The 14,208-nt window shown below is 40.9% G+C and overlaps 1 protein-coding gene and 1 long non-coding RNA gene across 3 annotated transcripts in view; one reads left to right on the forward strand and one right to left on the reverse strand.

Moving 5' to 3' along the window:
• Positions 1-8,918, reverse strand: part of cfap299 (cilia and flagella associated protein 299) — a 93,388-nt gene extending 84,470 nt beyond the window's left edge. Inside the window, exons 1-2 of the mRNA XM_085785892.1 lie at positions 8,783-8,918; positions 3,961-4,103 (exon numbers count right to left, since the gene is read on the reverse strand). Coding sequence (XP_085642018.1) covers positions 3,961-4,103; positions 8,783-8,893 — 254 coding nt within the window. The 5' untranslated portion in view covers positions 8,894-8,918. The remainder of the gene's footprint in view (positions 1-3,960; positions 4,104-8,782) is intronic.
• Positions 1-14,208, forward strand: part of LOC146980968 (uncharacterized) — a 330,839-nt gene that overhangs the window by 378 nt on the left and 316,253 nt on the right. The gene's annotated exons all lie outside the window — the stretch shown is intronic.

The following is a 14,208-nucleotide window of genomic DNA, read 5'->3' on the forward strand; positions in this document are numbered from 1 at the left end:
AGCCACTTTGCAGGTGGTACATTGCATCCTGGGGGCCCGTGTTTTCACAGTGCGACCATAACAGGGGGGTCAGGGGGTCAGTTTGGTGGAAGTCCAATCAGAAAAACCACAGAGGAAAGAGCAATCTGCATTGAGACAGAGAGAGAAAGAGGCATGTTGGGGGGGCGGGGGGGGGGCACACGACTTAAACTGACCACTTTTGATGGAAAAAGTCTGCGAGTGCTGCACTTTTTTTTCCTTTTTTTTCTGTCTTGTCAAGGTCTTTTGCAAGATGTCAAATTTTCAAGGGTGGGAAAGCAATTAAAGCTGTTAATTATTTCAAAAACCACATATATATACAAAACACATGTCGGCTCGTAGTCACCTACAGGTTGTTAGCTTTGGAGCCGTAATCCAAACAGCAGGTGAAACGTAATAAGATTTTTCACACAAGTGTCACGAGGTCAAATAATGACTGACAAAAATGTAAGGAAGCCTCAAAGACAAGCAGACGTATCGGATTATTATTTAATGTTAAAAAAAAAAAAAAGATTACATTAATTTGCTATAAGCTATCATTTACCTAGAACAGGATCGCGTCCAATGTAAAGTGTTTTCCTTTTGAAATAGCATAACACCGCTGGTTAATTACCTTGGAGACGATTCAAAACCCACTTGCTGCGGTCCGGTCGGCTCAGAACAACAACACTCGGCGAGACGCTTCTGAGTGATGTCTTTCCCAGCGACGTCCGATTATTAACGGAGCATTTCCATCTGTCCACTGCAGGAGCGCCCATCAAAAACAAAACCAGGCCATAATTGATCCTGGCAAAAGACAACAACCAAAAATAAAATTAAAAAAAAGGATGTAGGTGCTGGTTTAGCACCAAACATCTCTGGTGGTTCCACAGTCGTTAAAAAAAGGAAACTGGAAGCAACTCTGCTCCATTTTTTTTAAATTTTTTTTTTTTTTTTACTCTTTGTGGTGTTGACGCTCAGTAAACACGTGGTTAAGGAAAGAAAAAAAGTTGCATTGGTTTTGCACGGCTGGATCCAAGTGTGAAAATACTACAGCAAGATATTCAGCTCCTGCAGTTAAATTGATTCATTGTTTTTTTGTGTGTGTGTTTCGCTGATTGTGTTTAAAGAAATCTGGAGTTTGTTTGATCATGTGGGACTGAAACTGCAGTCAGAAAGATCACACATCATCTACAACACTGGTTTCCATTGATTGCAATGACTTTTTTATTTTTAAATACTGACACCAATGCAGTAGTCAGGTTTCCATCGCAGTTTTGTGCAAAACAGAAATTGACAAACTACATCTGTGAGTTGGTTTCCGTTTACATTATGTGAGTTAATATAACGACTGATTCGGTTTGAACTGGTTCCCTAAGGGCCATGGTGCAACGACTTGAATATGCAAGTGTTTCCTTTTTCAGTTTTTTTGCAAAACGTATTGATTTCTGGAGGAGTCTGGAAAGCCCACCTGATGACTGACAAGGTTTTTTTTCACGTTTCAAGTTTTCATTTAACGTAGGCCAAGGTTCTTTCTGTAAAATGATTGATAATATACCGCCACCTACTATGAAGCGGCAATACAGAAAAACGCAATATATTACATGTCAGTATTTATTTTAGATGATTTATTATGGTGTAGCTCTGGAATCCATTGTGAATCCACTACAAACTACAGCAGCCGTCGTAAAAAAAAAAAACCTGCAAAGCTTTCGAGCCTACACGAGGTGAGAATTTGATACTCGTACTCGTAGATCTTCCTTTTTCAAATCAGCGAGTCTGACTGGATGTTGTGTCGATCGTGTATCCAGGACGCACGCAAACACATCTCATTCAGGATGGCGGCCTTTCAAAAACAGAGTCCACATGGATGTAGATCTTGGAAACGGAACAGACTACTGTGTATATAACGTCCCAGTGTTCCCGTACAACATTTCCCCCGATCCTGCTGGGACAAGATGAAAGGCTTTGTGGCCTAATATCACTGTAACTGCAGGTGTGGAGGCTCCCATTTCACCAGTGTCACTGATGTTCACAGACGTTTGGAGGAAGAGGGAGGGGGGAGGAGGGAGGCAACGGTGAGACATCTGCACGTTTGGATAAGCATCTGAGGGTTCAATCAAATGCAACACCTAGCAGGTAAATGTTTGGATACTCCAAAGCCGTGTGTGTGTGTGTGTGTATATGTGTGTGTGGTGAATGGTCTTATTTGGAGTCTGTTCTGGCTTGTCATCAAAGGAGATACCACAGCCACATGGCTTTATCAAGAATGAGAACAAAATCTGTGTGATCACTTTCCTCGGGAGGGGCCGCCTGCTCTGCACAGCTCTCCAGTTTGTAGTTGTTGTCATTCGGTGCATTTTTTTTTTTTTAATCTGAATTTGGACAGATGGGGCGAGTAAAAGTCTTTTTCCATGCAGGTCATGTACCTGACGTCTGGCTCTTATTTGTAGAATGTAATTTGCTGTTTGTCTTTGTCATAATAAATTCAATATCTTTAGACCTTGATCAAAACAAGTAAACGGCATCAGGTGGACTAAGAAATGGTAAATGTTTTTTTATCACTATCTTTCTAACTCAATCAAGTGATTAATCAGTAAAGTAAATAGCAAATTAAATGATAGTGAAGATATTAATCTTTAGTTGCATTGGTGTTTTTCTAGACAGCACATTTCTACAAACATTTCAAACCTGCACAGTTATTAACTCACTCTGTTTCTGCAGCTCTCAATAGATTTTGAGTGCATTCACACTTTGTTTAAAATTCACCTCACTCTCTGTCGAAATAGATAATTAAAGGTCCCATATTGTATAGAGTTAGATGTGTACTGTCATTATTGATTAGCTCTAGGTTCTATATTAATACTGTGAAAATATCAAAGCCTCAGTCCACAGAGAAATGCACACAGACTGTATTCAGAAACTGAGCCTTAAAACCAGCCGTCAGGACTTCCTGTCACTTTGTGATGTCACAACTAAACAAGTCACCAAGCCCCGCCCCCCTGGATCTACAATCCAACCTTACAGGAATTAATTCCTCTGAATGTTTTACCTAAAATCTGCTCTATCTTTATTGAAACACCCAGAAAACAGCCAATCAGAAGAGTCTGGGATTGTTTCCGATTTTTTTACAGCTAAAAAAAATATATATATCTTCTTATGGAATCGACATTTCAAATAAAACAAGAACAGCGTAAATCGGTGGGACTTTTTCCTGTAACACAATGTACCATTATTCAACAATACACATACATTCAGCCAGAACATTTCTCCTCTGTTTCTTGCAACTGTCAAGACATGGGGACAATAACAACACACCCACACCACCTCGGGCCACTTGAGGCAAAAAAAAAAAAAACCCCACTGCTATTTTCTGTCTGAAACACTGTTTTTGTCCAGTGCTAGTGGCCAGTACTATTTACCGTATGTAGCAACACAAAAAAACACCAATCGCACAATATCTAATCAGACTCCACTGGGAGCGAGTTAAGAGCCACTTTTCTGTCGTATATATCCGTTTATAAAATTACAACCAGACCCGACTTGGAGCTGAAACTGAGCCGAGACTTCACAACGCTCCCAGCTTCCACCACCGCAGCAGACAGATAAATTCTGGGTGAAAAAAGACTTGAGGATCACTCACTGAAAGAAATATTATTCTTTCACACTGCATCGGTAGCTATTAACCACAGGACACCGACTCCAAGAGGCTGAAACCAGAGGAGCAACTTTTCTTCTCCTCGCCCGCACTGACTGATTGATTCCCAGATTTCACCGACCACATTCAGACTCTAACACAAACCAAACTTCATTCTCAGAGTCTCCTGATATTCTATGTAGCATCTGCCTGGTGATTAGTGTGAGGTTGTCTCCCTTGTTAGTCATTGCAGACCACACCTCAGTGAGCCTGGTGGTGGTGGTGGTGGGTTAGGAGGAGGAGGAGGAGGGGGGGAGTTAACTCACATTGGCCGGCTCCTGTTGTACAGAGCGTTGCTCCTCGCAGCCTCTGCAGCCTGTGCAGCTGCTTTCTTCTCCTCGAATTCCTCCCTGCTCAGGACCGTGCCCTTGTGGCCGTGCTCCACCAGCTCACGAGCCAACTCCCTGCTCTGCAACAGACAAGGGAGAGGGAGAGGAGTCAGTCAAGGAGAGGGGACATGGCCCGCAGTCACATCTGGAGACTGTTGGAGGTTTTTGGTATTGAAATGTGGTGTAACGGTGCAACAAACAAGTGTTTTTTTGTTTTTATTGTTAAACATTTAAAGGTCTTGTGTTGTATAAAGGGAGATACAAATTCTTTTTTTATCATAAAGCAGCTTTAGGTTCTATATTAATACTGTGAAAGTATCAAAGCCTCAGTCCACAAAGAAATGCCCCCAGCCTGTATTCAGAAATGAGCCTTAAAACCAGCCAGTCAGGACTTCCTGTCACTTTGTGATGTCACAACTAAGCAGTCACCACTCAACTATGCCCCCAAGTCCCGACCGCCTGGACCCCCCATCCAACCTTTTGCATTAGGCCTATTTGTTCACCTAAAAATCTACACTATATTTCTACTCAATCCCTCAGAAAACAGTCAGCCAATCAGAAGAGAGGCCAATTCTGATTGGCTGACACCGACCTCCAGAGAGAAAAGCCTGAAAAGGAGATGTAAAACTACACTGAGATGGTTTATGGCTTGAAAAAAAACACATATCAACACTTCAAATAAAAACACAGAAGACGAGGAAAATATTTGAGCTTTAAAAGTTATGAAAAATGTCGGTGAGATTTTCTCTGAACTCAAGGTGTCATCTTCAGCCCCAAAAACATAAAGATGCTCAATTCACCATGTCAGAAAAGAGAGTTTAGAAGCCACAACAGAAGAATATTTGGTATTTTTTTACTTGACAAATGACCTAAACTATTAATTCTCCTTTGATTGATGCATCAGTGGCTGGTTTAGATAAAACATAAATCCAGATTGTCTTACATCCTGGATCTGAGTCCTGCTCATTAATCACCGCTGCAAGAGATGAAATTAGATATTATGTCAACCACGGACTAAGATTTTTGGATTTACTCACCACTAAAGCCTTTTTAGCTTAAAGATGTTATTTTACCTCCCTACCCCAAAATGTGGAAGCGATATCCTGCTCTGCAACACCACAAGCTGCAGATACAGTTCAGTTTTGTGGTTTCAGTGTGATTTCATGCATACACACACAGGTCCATTCATGTTCTAAGTGTGTGTGTGTGTGTGTGTGTGTGTGTGTGTCTCTGTAGTAGGGATTGTTAGCTACATTATTCCAATCACCGTTTGCAGAGCCACCGTCATTAAAGCCAAGCCATAAAGTCATCATCTAAAAACCAAATCTTGCTGTCAAATCCTGTGGCTTGTCAGATCAAAGCTTCTGCCACATGTCCTCCTACCCAAAATCCTCGCAGCCGGGCCCGTGTCCGCACCCGAGAGGAAAAGTTATATTTTCCTTCAACTTTGATGTGGCTCACCAGAAATGAGTCTCAGACATTTGCCCGGTCCTAAAATTGGCCTGAAAATCATTGTCTTCATTTTCAAGGCTCATTGAATAAGTCTATTTGAATGAACTGCTTCTTACCGTCGACACACCAGGACTTGGACTAATGCTCCACAACGTCGACGGCCAAGGCCACAGTGACTTTGTAATACGACCTGGTTGCTAACTACCTCGGTTCCCTGAGTTCACGCTCATAGTTTGTGACAAGTCCCTAAAATTACATAATCTGAGGAGGGGGGGGGCGCGAAAAAATAGGTTTATAATTAGCTGATTTATCAGAAAGTAGGCGTCATCGTCGGCGTGACCGCACAGGTTAGATGACCCGGACTGACTGGGTTCTGTCACAACACAGGGGTGATTGAGTTTGATATGATTGACTGCAGCTGATTATCAGGTCAGATAGGACACGCTCTCTTCTCTGTGTGGACACAGGTGTTCAAACAAAGTGGCCAAAGCAGCAGCAGCAGCAGCAGCAGCTTGGTATATCATTAACAAGTGTGCCATCTACTGGCCGAAGGCAGGACTGCCTGTTTCTGACATGCAGGTTGACTGAAACCTGCACTGTTATAAGCTGTAAACATAAACTCTGACACCTCCATTTGAAATAATGGTAAATGTGAACATGGACTTTCATTGTGTGTCAGCCAGCTTTATTTTAAGGGCATAATGAGGTCAACATGTTGAACACTACGGGCCAAAAGTTTGAAAGCAACTTCAAGTTTCTGTTCACAATGTCTGTCTTTAAACCAGTATGTATTGTATTTGCTATGTATTTACTGCATGATCAAATTTTGCCTTTCATTGGTATGCACTTCATTTGATGTTACTGAATAAATGTTAAAGGGATACTTCACCGAAAATCGATAATTCACCACCAATCATCTACTCACCGTCAAGCCAAGGAAGGGTTTGGAGAACTTTCAGAGTCATCAAAACGCTTTAGGAGTTCCAGGGGGGGTCCAGCTGGCAACGGATTTTCATATAATGGCGGCGGATAGAGTTCACTTTTGAATTGTCTAAAACACACACTATGAAACATCCAGATACCTCCATACTGCTCGTCTGTACTGACCCAAGTGTCCTGAAGCCGCCACATGGAAAAGTTGTTCAGAAAAAATTAATGTGATCTCTGTTTTTATCCTTGTTGTAGCAGCAGCTCCCAGTGGCTGCATGAGATTTACTGCGAGATGTTCTTCCGTGTTTACACATCAACAAATGAACATCTCGCAGCAAATCTCGAGCAGTATGGAGATATTTGGATGTTTCATATTGTGTTTTTGGACGATTCAAAAGTGAACTCTATCCGCTGCCATTATATGAAAATCCGTTGCCAGCTGGACCCTCCCTGGAACTCCTAAAGCTTTTTGATGACTCTGAAAGTTCTCCAAACCCTTCCTTGGCATGACGGTGAGTAGAATATTGGTGAATTATCGATTTTGGGTGAAGTATCCCTTCAACAGAATAAAGGGGGTTGAGAAGATTTGCAAGAATCACAACTTCAGTGCAAAAACAAATCACAATTTTCATTATTCACTTTAACTCTTTGGCTTTTGGGAGTTTGCATACAACGGTCCCAATAAATCTCAACTGTGTTCATATGTCTGACAAACTACCACCACAGAGATGGCTGGAGAGAAACACGAGTGCAAGAGTACAGACATTGAGGAAAGAAGGATACACTGAAAAAAGAAATTGCAAAATGCTGAATGGTGTCCAACAAAGGAGTTCACTACACCCCGAAGAGACTAGAGGAAGAAACTAGAAGTTATGATGATAGAAAAAGGTCAGTGAAACGAAAAATCACGCCTCAGACCTCCCTCCAGTTGAGCTTGTGTGGGACAATTTGTATCGATCAGTCAGAAAAGTGCATCCCACGAATCAGCAGTCTCTCAATGATGAACTTACATAAGAAAGCTTGGAGTGCAATTCCTGGCACATAAGCTACCTTCAAAAACTTGTGGAACGAATGCCTCGTGTTGAGTTTACTTTGAAGAAAGCAAACTCTAAGGAAGACAAACCCAAATACCTTATAATTATAGTAAAAATGTATTCGGATAAGTGACTCTTTATATAACATTCATGTTTTTTTTGTTAGTCATCAATGAAACTATCTTTTTTGTTTAAAAATGTGATCTTCCTTCCAAACTTTTGGCCTGTGTATGTTGTAATAATAATGACTGACATAAAGTGAGACTTCTGAATTATTGGACATGTTGTTTTAATTTTAGATCATTTTGGTTTCATTTTACAGATTTCAGTGCCTTGTTGTGGTGTTTTACCTTTTTTTTTTCAATCCTAATTTACAATTTCAATCCTTTTACTATGAACCCTCCATGAGAGGTGCTCTCAATAAAGACTGAATGAATGAGTACTATGGTAATAGTGGCAATGAGACCATTATGTAAAAGTGGACCTATAGGACTTGTGGTGAATTCTGTAAATTGTGTCTGATACCTACAATCCATTGACCTATTACCAATTAAGTCCTGGTTTTGGTTTTATAACAGAAATAACTATATAATCATAACATATTATTGTTTCCAGTTAAAAGACTTCAAATAACCAGATTAGTTGTATCTTCCATAGTTTTAAACGCTGCTACCAAGCCTGTGTGCGACTGCCACCTAGCGTCTGTCCGTAGGTACTACACCAACAAACCCTAAACTCCTGTTACAGTTCACATTTGTACAAGTGCTGTAAATACAGGAAAGTGAATGTTAGTCAATGAAAACTGTCAACAAAATAACGAGAGATGTCGGCGATGACAATAATACAAACACTCACTCTTTATATTTCATTTTAACTACGGATCCCCGTGGGCCAGACTCCATTCACAATTTTAGCAACCGTGTTACTTTGCTAATTAGCAACAGTCAAAGCCAGCGTCTAACGTCCAATAAAACAGATTAACAATTGTAAGAACACCATGTTCAATTCGGCAATCATCTAACTGTTTTAAACGACAGATAATCCCGTAAAAATCAACTTAAAACCAACTTTCTAGCTGTCGTGGTCGTGGTAGGCCAGAACAAGGTTATAGCTGAAACAAACGATGTTTTTATTGTTTATAGGGCCGAATAAGATTATTTGTTTCACGCCGAATGAAAGACAGGATGTTGGAGATTCAGAAAACTTGTCACAACTTGTGTTTTATCAACATGAACTTTTACAAAATGGCCAAAAAAACTTAAATTGACAACTTTATCAAGGCGGTTCTGACGCAGTACAAAGAGGGCAGACGTCAACAGTTTGTACCTGTGCCACTCACTCACCTGTAGGTAAAGTAAATCCATCCGCGTTACTTTGGAGTCCAGGTAATCCTCGTAGGTTTTAAACCGAGTGATTGAATCGTGAAAACGCGCGGCCGTGCTGTACTCCATCATGTTCACTACGTGCTCTGTGTTGTACACGGTGCTGCCATAGCAACCAACCCGGAAGTCCTAAAAAAAACACACACACAACACAAAAATGGCCTCTTAAATAGTGTCCGGTCAAAACCATAGACTGTAAAAGGTCAAAACATACAATTCCTCCAGCTGGAACTTATTAAAAAAGGGACAGCACTTGTTCAGTTTATCGCACAAATTAATTCGTCTTTTTTCTTTTCTTTTCTTTTCTTTTTTTGAAGAGGGCCTAGAAAAAGTCATAGCCTACTTAGGATGTTGTTTCCTGTGGTTCCCCCTGTCAAAATAAAGAGCAGAAAACTTAGGTCAGAGCTAAATCGTTTTTGTTTTTTTGTTTGTTTGTTTGTGTTAGTTTATAGCCTAACAAAGACGATGCATAGGCTACTACACAACACAAAGACATTTGCCAGGAATTAGCTACAGACCACTACATAGTTAACTAGGCTATCACTGTGCCAACATTTCTCCAAGAAGGGTTGACTTTCTACCTACAAAACTAAAATTCATATTCATAGACTGTATCATTTAGCCTACAATCATTCTTGAATTGCATTTCTCACATTCAAGTAGGCCTATTTTTTCTATATTCTACTGAGGTTGTGCGTTCCATCGTTATTCATTTTATAAAGTCCTTTAACCTGTTGTTCAAACAAAAACAATTGGGTTTTCTGTACTTTCCAGTTCATGAGTGTAATGCATTAGTGTTAGTAGGCTAGTTGTTGTACTGCATCCGATTTTACACCACTAATCTTTACTGTTTAACCACTGATTCTGATGGCCTACGCTGCAGGCAGCCATAGAGAATTAGTGGCTACCACATGTGATAACAGACTGTGGAGTGGACTCTGCCTGTCGTCCAGTGTGTGGGAGGATTTTATGGATGGATGGACGGACGGATGCAACAGATTTGCACTGATAGTTATTTACATCTCTGAACTACTCACAGGTCAAGTGCCACTGATGGAGCGAAGAGATCTGAAAGCTGAAGCAGACTGCAACATCTCTCTCAATCAAGCTCCACTGCAGTTAAAAGCATACATAGGCTATTACAAGAAAATTTGAGTTTTCACTGGCCCTCCTGCTCCTCTTGAAGACCCCATCTTTCTCTTGTAAAGTGCAGTAAAAAAAAAAAAAAAAAAAAAGTCACACAAATTTGTGTCCGATCCATGAAGAGGTCTGCTACGGACCTAAAAAGACTTGTAGGTCCCAAACCTCCAGAGGTAAAGCAGCATCTGGAATTCCCTTGATGACCTTACCTTTTTAATGTTTTGGAGGCTGTATGTCTGTAACACCTGCTGTTAATTAATAATATTGATTACTACTGGTATTAGTTTTCATCAGTGTTCAGATTTACAGTTACCATTCGTACTGGGGCTGCACAATATGCACAAAAACTCAGTGTGAAATGATATTTTCATCTTTTTCTTCACTTTAAAAATGAGTAAATTTTGTTTTTTGTTGGGTCTTGAACCAAACACACATCAATGACAATTGTGAGCTGGCACCATGTAAATAATAACTGACTTGACTTGACTTGTGATTCTCAGGTTGAGAAAAACTATGGAGTGTTACCTCAAACATGTATGTCCATTGTCATTTTAAAGATTTGTGATTCTGTCTTCCAAAATGAATGACAGCAAATCACAGATGCCAACTAATTTAAATTAACAGTAACCAATCACCAAAGTAGAAGATGAGAGTGGCTCAGGTTGGTCCTCATACTGGGCCCTGACTTGGACTAACGTATGCAATGACAAAGTAATCCAGTCCCATGATGTCAGTTCCTAAATCCTGGCAAATGGCCGCTCTTTGGCACCTTCACCGACTGTAAAATACAGAATAAAACGTTCGGCGGTGAATGTCCTCGGCTCCATTTACAGAAAGCCTGTGACTCTTGGCTGTCATTATCATCTTTTATTATCATTTTGTTTAATTTTCTCATTCGCTGTGACTTTTAACGGCTCTGCAATGACGTCCACGGAAAGTGAGGTAATGATTAAAAATATTGTTATGTATGCAGCTCTCATGCGACGGCCATGTAACTTATAGGGCCAACGTGGGCAGCACACACACACACACACACACACACACACACACACACACAAGGACAAGACAAGAGGAAGTGGAGGCAGATGGCAGAGGAGCTGGTTCACAAGGAAAGCTGCTTCTTCATGATAAACTTTAAATAAACACTGTCACGCAAGCTGTGTCTCTGTGCTGAGGTCACACAGTGTTTAAAGACCTGCTGCATTATTTAACAGCAATATGAATAATAAACGCTAAACTTCTCTTGTTCTAACTCGGTGTTGAGTAATCTTCTCTCTTTCCTCCTGATTCATGTTACACAATGGGACAATTAGCATTTCATAGAGAGCTTCTTCTTGTTTTCATTTTTATTTGTTGTGCTTTTTAAAAAAAAAACTTAATCCTGGACAAATGACTTGTGCATAAATTCAGAGTATACCAGAGGAATCATTTGCAGTAGCTTTGCAGTCAATGCAAACACCAGCTGGACCTTGTGCAAATAATAAAACGTGTTAATTCCATTAAACACATTCAGTCTCAGAGACCTGGTATCATGATTTCAATGTGATGTCTGAATTGAACGGAGCCACCATTAATGACATTTATTATAAAACACCATCACAACATTATTGTTTCGTGTCCTTAAGATGAAATCTGTGTTTTCAGAGTTTGCTCTCATGAGTCATAATGTGACGACATGACAGAGCGAGGTCCTCCAGGGAAACCATGTGGACTAGATGATGTGATCCTCAGATGTAGCTACAACATCTCAGGAAGTGATTACTCCTGTCTGGATTTACGGCCTTTGACTTTGCTCGCTATACTGCTGATTGGGCTTCTCTTAAATAAGACAATTAGTAATTCTAACATCCAATCCTGAGACGATCTAATCGATCAAAATGAATTAGAAACTTACATTGAGAAACTCTTCTTTTTTCCTGCTCTTTGATCGCATCACAGAGCTCATGTGCAGGAATAGTTGTGAAAACAAATTTGCTGTAATAGGTAGCAGAACATTTCAGTTTCAGGTCTTACATTATTAAGGGGTGTCCAAATTCGTAGAGGTTGACTTTCAACCCTACCCCTTGTAGCTCCGTTTCAAGGGGCGAGGGTTAAGGGCTAGGGGTAGGGGTATGGATGAAAATTAGAATTGGAATTGGGCATACGAATTCCAATTCCCCCCTTAGCCCTAGGCCTTGGCCCTAACCCTTCGTGTTGCGCGTTCATGTGAAGTGGTAGGGGTGTCCCGATTCCGGTTCAGACGAGGGTTAGGAGGAAGTGGTAGAGCTATCTGGCCCTTCAAACGGAGATTTTTCAGAGGCACACTTCAAACTGAGGGGTATGACAAGTTTCCCAGAATGCGAACGCTATTGACTTTCATATAAAGTTTTCGTTGGACTGCGAACCGGCCTCCCGGGTCTCCAGATGCACTTTGAGGAATAAAAAACTACTCCTGAGTATTCATCAGCATGAGGGGGAGTCACTAAAGACTCAATTCCATCTTTTGGTGAACTACTGTATTCCCTTAAACCCCAGCCTCTGCAACGCCCCCATCCCCCCCAAGAACGGCAGGGATCATGACCTGGGCCTCGGCCTGCACCTGCTCCACTCGAGGCCAGGATGCAGGAATATTCTCCACTGTTATTTGCGTTATATGACAGCAGCCTCAGCCATAGCTACATTCATATTTGCTCTTGGGCCCCCAAGTGGTCAAGTGGTCCTAAGCAGGTGCTTAGTTCGCTCATGTCTTGGTCCAGCTCTAGAGGTCAGTCCAAATGCGTGTGTGTGCAGACATAGCCTTTAATCCCTTCTGGCCTCTTATGTCCTCAGAGGAGATATAGCAGAAGACAAAAGACAAAACTTTCACTTTGTGACATTGTGACACGTTAATAATGTCTAATCATTAGAGTCGGGGGAGGAGGAGGAGGACGAAGAGGAAGAGGAGTTCCACTCGTTCTCATATCGAAAACAGGGAAAACACTGGTGAGTAATCAGCGCTCAGGTCTGTTTTAGACCAAAGCAAAGAACTGTCATGACCTCAGAGGGCTTGGAGAACATCAGCGAGCACAGTCCTGTCATCACACACACGCACACACACGCACTCGCGCACGCACACACACACATGCACACACAGGCACCTGTCTTTCATTAGTCGACCACAGTGACCCCTGGACCAGCAGGATCTCGGTGAGACACACATTACTAACATATCCTCCTCATCTCCCGTATTAGCCGTCGTAACTCGGTGCAACAACTGCATTTCATATAAAACATAATCCATAAGAAAATCCACTGATATATTTATTTGCAATATTCATATTACATTAAAAAAAAAACTTTTCTTGATACATACAATATGTTTTTTATTTTTAAAAAATTCTGGTACAAAAAATATTTCTTTGGGATGTGTATGAAGACACAACAACATGATGACAACACAGAAAATCGTCAAAAAACAAAACCAAATACAGAACAGCATCAAGATATCTAGAGTTTATAATAAGGGCCTCTGTCAACAGGTAACATGTTCCTGTAGTTGTACGTGACACCTGTGTATTAAATGTATGATTCTCTGTCATTTGGTTCGGATGTTATTATCATTATATTGATTATTATACAGCTTTGAACACTGAATAGACTTCTGCACAACTTTAAAACTGGGATCCTGATGTGTTTTTGCATTATTTTGTCCTTCTGCCAGGCAACAACACACAACAGACATGAAAGCAAAAATATTTAGCACAGTCTCAGAGTGAAAAGGAGAAATATCTTGATATAAATACTGAGATATCTGAGAAGAACCAGGCCTGAACCCTGGCCCGGCCTGTACTGTAGGTTTCACAATAAAACGGTTGGGTAATATCTCCTGTAATCTTAACCACATTTGTAAATCACTTGGGTTACACTCTCTCTGAAATGATATTTGAAATGTATCAGTGCACAGAAATATGATTCATACTTTTATATTTTACAGAGGTCGGGACTTTGATCATTATTAATCCAAAAAAAAAAAAAAAAAAAGTCTTCATATGCTTCTGCAACATGTTTCGTCCTTAACAAAGAAAGTAAAAGACAGAGTGAATTTATGGTCTCCGTCCCCAGAGATGTCCTCCTCTCCTCGGTCATTCCCCGGCTGTTTGCCATCTGATACACCTACAGCCTGAAACCTTCCCCAAAACACACGGGCCCGCTCCTCCTCCTCCTCGGCATCTTTATCCCCGTGGTGACGGCGGTGTGTGCGCTCCTCCTGCGTGGAATGCGGCGAGGTC

Source organism: Trachurus japonicus, chromosome 9 (assembly GCF_045865225.1).
Source record: "Trachurus japonicus isolate A0001 chromosome 9, Traja_1.0".
Taxonomy (NCBI): Eukaryota; Metazoa; Chordata; class Actinopteri; order Carangiformes; family Carangidae; genus Trachurus; species Trachurus japonicus.